Source organism: Pinus tabuliformis, chromosome J, assembly GCF_031772625.1.
Source record: "Pinus tabuliformis cultivar Carrire ecotype Pingquan chromosome J, CPIR1, whole genome shotgun sequence".
Lineage (NCBI taxonomy): Eukaryota > Viridiplantae > Streptophyta > Pinopsida > Pinales > Pinaceae > Pinus > Pinus tabuliformis.
Window position 1 is genome coordinate 1,028,160,805 of NC_142295.1, and position 5,645 is coordinate 1,028,166,449.

General features: G+C 40.2%; 1 protein-coding gene across 1 annotated transcript; it reads left to right on the forward strand.

Moving 5' to 3' along the window:
• Positions 1-1,618: 1,618 nt before the first annotated feature.
• LOC149230367 (uncharacterized) lies at positions 1,619-2,422 on the forward strand. Its single transcript, XM_089376049.1, has one exon. The coding sequence runs from the start codon at positions 1,954-1,956 to the stop codon at positions 2,419-2,421; it is 468 nt and encodes a 155-aa protein (XP_089232175.1). The 5' UTR covers positions 1,619-1,953; the 3' UTR covers position 2,422.
• The last annotated feature ends 3,223 nt before the right edge of the window (positions 2,423-5,645 follow it).

The following is a 5,645-nucleotide window of genomic DNA, read 5'->3' on the forward strand; positions in this document are numbered from 1 at the left end:
CATGATTGGGGAGTATTTTGAAGTCCCCAACAACTTAGTTGGAAGGACTTTGCCATTCTTTCTCATGAGCCAAGATCATAGGGAAATCAAAAGTCTTTTTTCTTTTCTTTTCAGTGCCTCCAACTTCAGTCGAAATTCTTGCATGTTAGTCTCCTTTTCTAATAGGGCATATGCCACAAAAGTCTTGGTGTGCCAAAAGAGTTCAACCATTCTAAAGAACTTGGTGTCTCAAATGTGATTAATGTTAAGATCAAGGATGAAGCCCTTTACCAGTTGATCCACATTCTTATCTTTCCTATAGGCTCGCTCTACATTAGCATCTTCCTCAACAACCTCGATGAATTGCTAAATGTCAAAAAATGTTTCATGTTAAAAGGGAAAAGTTGTAGCAATAATGACAATCTTTTCCTTTGTCTATTGAAGGAGGGCCTTTCCACAACAAGAGGTTTGGGGAGTCATATCTATGACCAAAACACTAGAAATTGGTAGTCGGAAGGAACCAGAATAAACTAGAGGCTGAGAAGAGAACTATGAAATGGATACATGATTATCAATTGCAAGGTCCTTATTTTGAGCTCAACATGGGATGTGAAGAGTTGAAGCTAAAAGATAAACCACACTCCCATTGTGTTAATTGCCCCTAGATCAATCATGATTTTTCGTGAGGTCTTCCTCATCATTCAACCAATGCTCTCCAAGAGACCAACTACTTACCATCATAATTGTTTCATTAACGTCCCTCATCATGATCACACAGTTTGACACATCTTGGATACAACATGTGGTATGTGACATGGGTTGGCCTTAATGCACATGTGCAATCTAGGAGTAATCTCATTTAAACACTGAATTCGGAGAATAAAGTTATTTTACATAAAATTCACATTAAAATATTTTTTATGACCCATATTAAAATATTTATTCCATTATTAATATATTTTTTAAATATTACATGTTGAACCAAAAAAATATCACACATCTCCACTATACCAAACTATAACTATAACAAGTAACTTTCAACATAAAAACACATGAATATAAATAAAAAAAATGAAATACAATGAACCATCAATGACCAAAAAAATTCTTATATTCAATAACACCACATATTCATGATAAATATGAAAAACAAAAAAATTATTATATGCACTAAGACCAAATATTCATCTTAAAAGGAATACAAAATATCCCAAAAACTTACACCTACACAATGTGGACCACAAACTAAATGACATAAAAAGATCACGAAATTTTAAAATGATGAAAAATGTCCACAACTTTTAAATTCTAAATGACATTAATGAAAATGACTAAAGTACTATTAATAAAACGGAATCAATTTCATTTCCGTAAAAATAAAAATAAAAAATATACAGCTTTTCATTTCCACAAAAATAAAAAATATAAAGCATTTAATATTCTATATGCTAAATTATAATAATACACTGAACATTAAATGTTCTATGAAAATGCCAACGCTAACCCATTGTCATTTCCATACTTGCCATGACCATCATGACCCATTGCCATTCCCATGACCATCATGGTGAGTTTGTGAAGCAAAACAAAAGTGGGAAGCTTGTGAATAAGAAGAAAAGTGCTTTTCAACTTGATAGTTGGCTAAAGCACAAATTGTCAAAAACATCCGTACACGAAGTTTGCACTTGGCCCTATTCAAGGGCATGCAATTTCCAAGAAACTCTCTGCCCATTACAATAAATCAGTCCCTCCCCCATTCAAAGATCTACAGTTTTATTCAAACACTCAACCCATTCTCTCGCTCCTCCCCTCTCTTCTGCCTCCATAACCCAAAATTGCACTCTCAGCCAACTGGTTTTTCCTCTACTCCAGGCCCTGGGTTTCGAACACATAACCTTCTACTCACGAATGGCACTCTCAGTCCAACTGTAGCAGCGACCCCTTCTCTTGCCCCCACGTCCACAGGTTGCCGCCATGAAGATCCGCGTGGGGCGCAGGTTCCCCAAGATCAGAGCTTTAATCTCCGTGCGTCTGAGGGTTTGCAGGCTCATTGGTTCCCTGGTTCGCACGATTTCGACCCTCGTGTCCCAGGATCGAACCTCGGGAAGTTCCTCGTTTGTTTGCCTCCAGCGGCCCCAGGTGGCCGGTAGCCCCCTCCCGGTTCGAACCCGCGAGCTGGTGGCGTTCGGCCGTCGCCGCAAGATGGTTCCGAAGGGGTGCGTGGCAGTTTACGTGGGAGAAGAGCGGCAGCGGTTTGTGATCCCCATTATGTATTTGAATCATCCATTCATTACCAAGCTTCTCGCAAATGAAGGGGAGGGAGAGTGGGCTTACAGTCACAGAGGGCCGCTCACGGTTCCCTGTGATGTGGGCGATTTCGAGCAGCTGAAGTGGCTTGTTGACAGAGAAACAACCGCCGCTTCACTGAATTTCCGTGCATGAATTAATGCCCTGTCAGCAGTTTGAGAGTCTGAATTAATAATATCTGGCTCATGGAGCAGCTCTCAGACATATATAGTCTGGTAAAACCACACAACATGTATGGACCAAACTTCCTCATTCATCTCGCATATATTAGATGCCTGCGATGTCATGGAATACATCTGTGTGTTCTCGTCACTGACTGTAATGGCCATTTTTAAAGTTCCAGTGCATGGATTTTTTTTTCAAAAGTTGTTTATATTAATGGAAGAGATTTTAGAAACGGATTTTTTTCAAAAGTTATTTATGTTAATGGAAAAGGTTTCTGAAAATTCATTTCAAAGAAATATTGAGGCCTTAGTATGGTTGTCCCTGCATTTTTCAACTCTGTTTTTTCATCAATTTGGTTTCAAAGTTCAGAAATCTCAGTACTATTTTTAATAACTCATGAGCCATGGTTGTCCCTGCATTTTACAATTAGGATTGTTTTTTTATCAAATTTGATATCAAAGTTAGAAATCATAGGCACTTCATTTTAGAAGTATGTAACTTCTCTGGTAAAAATTAAGTGTGAAATTTCACGTTTAGTAATAATATTTTTAAGAAGTATATAAATTTTCTATGATTTCTTAATAGGCAATGTACTTAGCAACAAAAACTCAACCAAGTTATCCCTTAAAAGAGCTATCCCTTGGGGCTTTTAGTTAACAATAATGTGACAATGTAAAATGTAATAAATTTTTTATGATTCGCATAATTGAGCATTATTAAATTAATTAATTTAATTAAACATAATTAAAATTGATAGAATTTATAAGATATAAAATATAAAATATAAAATATAGATTAATTGGTTTATGGTCAGCTCAATTGCTAATAGTTATGTCATATTATAAAATAGTATGTAAATTGCTAATAATTATGTTATATTATAAAAAATTATATAAATTATAGATTCAAAGTTTAAATTCTCCGTGAATCAAGACAACTAACCAAAAAAATATAAATTAGTTGATTTGATTTCATCACTTATATTTCAAGTTCAAATTAAAAAATAATAATAATAATAATAATAATTATAACAATTAGTTTTTAACTAAATATTAAATTACCCTATGGCGAGTGTCTAAATCTGACGCTTCTTAGTGGACGATCAAGGCTAAACAAGACCAGCGACTTGGCCAATTATTCAATTCGCCAACACGAACATTTATCTTGATAAAATGCCCACTCCATCCTCGCCTTGGTCATCTGACGCTAGCTCCAATTTCGGTCACGGGCAAATTATGACAATCCATTATGGTTTGCAGTGGTGTCTTGTAGTGACGGACGATAATGGCATCATGGTTCCTCCCTCAGAATTATTTATGTTGCCAGTATTCTGTCCTCAAATGCATTCATCAAGGAAAAGATGAATTATGTCCTGTTGTTGTAGAGTAGTCATGTCAGTGATACTTTCCCTATGATCGCAATCCTTAATTGGGTCGCTTTTGAGTCTATTTTGGCATTCTCAGCGCAGGTCTATATGTCTCGCAGTTGGCTTCACATTTGGCCACCCTCGGCCTCCTTTGATTGCAAGATGGATCTAGCGTCACCATTATGGTGCGGCCTTAATAAAGAATCCTCTTCTTTATTATAATCTGTGGGCTCTAGATGTTCAAGCTCAGTTTGTTGCTTGGTATCGCTATACCGAGCTCTACAACCTCTTCTTCTTGATGACAACAACTCATGGAGTTAGTAAAGAAAACCAAGGTATTCTCCATTGTTAGTTGGCAACGAAACTCTTAGCGGAATGCTCGGGTTTAAGCTTAGATTGATGGGTTTGGCTTCATAATGTCCTTCAATCCAAAATGTTTGGCAATTATGCATTGTGGGGTGATCATATGGCATGGGCTACCGACATGGTATCTACTTACCCTCACTATCCATCCGACAAAGATGGCCACCCAAGCACAGTCCACAAATTATGGCTAGTGGAAATTGCCTCTTGTCGAAGGCGCCATCTGGCTCATGGGCCACCATGGTTTCATGGTAGGGCGTCTGTGGAATAATTCAATATGCTGGCAAGCAAGTGCAACTATTGACTTGGGACCTCATTTCAAGCAATGTTTCGCATGGTCAAGGACTTGGAGCTTTGCTCCTCGTGGGCTTTGGTCTAAGGCCCAGTGTACCTCTATGAATTATGGCTCGTGGCTCTTTGATAATCTGTCGTTGGCAGCTTTTGCAAGGCATGTGGTTTGTGGCTTCTCCCTAGACAGCGATTCATGGCTCATAGCTACTCAGTGGTTGGTAATGCCTTGTAGGCCTATGATTTAAGACTCCTTAGTGGACGACGATTCATGGCTTCTTGCTTAGGACCCATGGTGTAAGGACCTGCAGTCCTTGAACGTGCTCTCGGCTTGAAGTGCGATGACAAACGAAGAAAGTGCGAGCTCAACTTAGCGTGCGAAGGTGTTATGTTATAATACAAGTGCGTAGGAGGAGAGCGAGGAGTTTATATATGCGTGGGAGCGTGGAGGAGCACCCACGGGCCGACCAACAAACGTAGCAAGGCCTACTTGACTTGTGGGCATTTGGAACGAAGGCCAACTCATGTTTAGAAGTATTTGCGATGGAGTTTGAGGGCGTGGGCAGGTTGGCTGGGTAGCCACGACCTCGCCTTGCCACTCGTATAAACAAACACCCGTTGAAGACATTTTCATCATTTGATCTTCGCTCATCCAACAAAGGAGAAGTGTGTGGAATAAGAGGTAGCCGCAGCAAATAAAGGGAAGTCGCAGCACGGTGATGCACCCAACCTTGGGCGAGGCTACACAAGGAAAACACAATGTCTTGGTTTGGGTGAGGGCGCGGGTGGAGGAGCACCCGTCGGTCGAAGAGTAGGGCATGCACGGGTGTGGGCGCCCGAGTTGTGCGACGACTTGGCACAGATTCTTGGGCAGCTCAGGTGAGCACCCGCCCATCGTGCAAGGGTAAACAGTGGAGACTTGGTGGAGTCGCCCGCCGGTGTGAAGTGTTGAGATTGTGAACAGAGGTGTGACTCGTGCGGAGGCGTCTGTGTGTGGCGACTTGGTTATGACGAGGCGCGCCCAAGTTGGGTAAACAACACGATCGTGCAACAAGGTGAACGAAGGGTTGGTGAGTCGTGCGACAACCGTGTAGAGGCGCCGACGAGCTGGGCAACCAAGTTTGCCGAAGTTGAAAATTGGCTAAGTGTAAATTTGGGGTTTCCCAAGATTTAACTT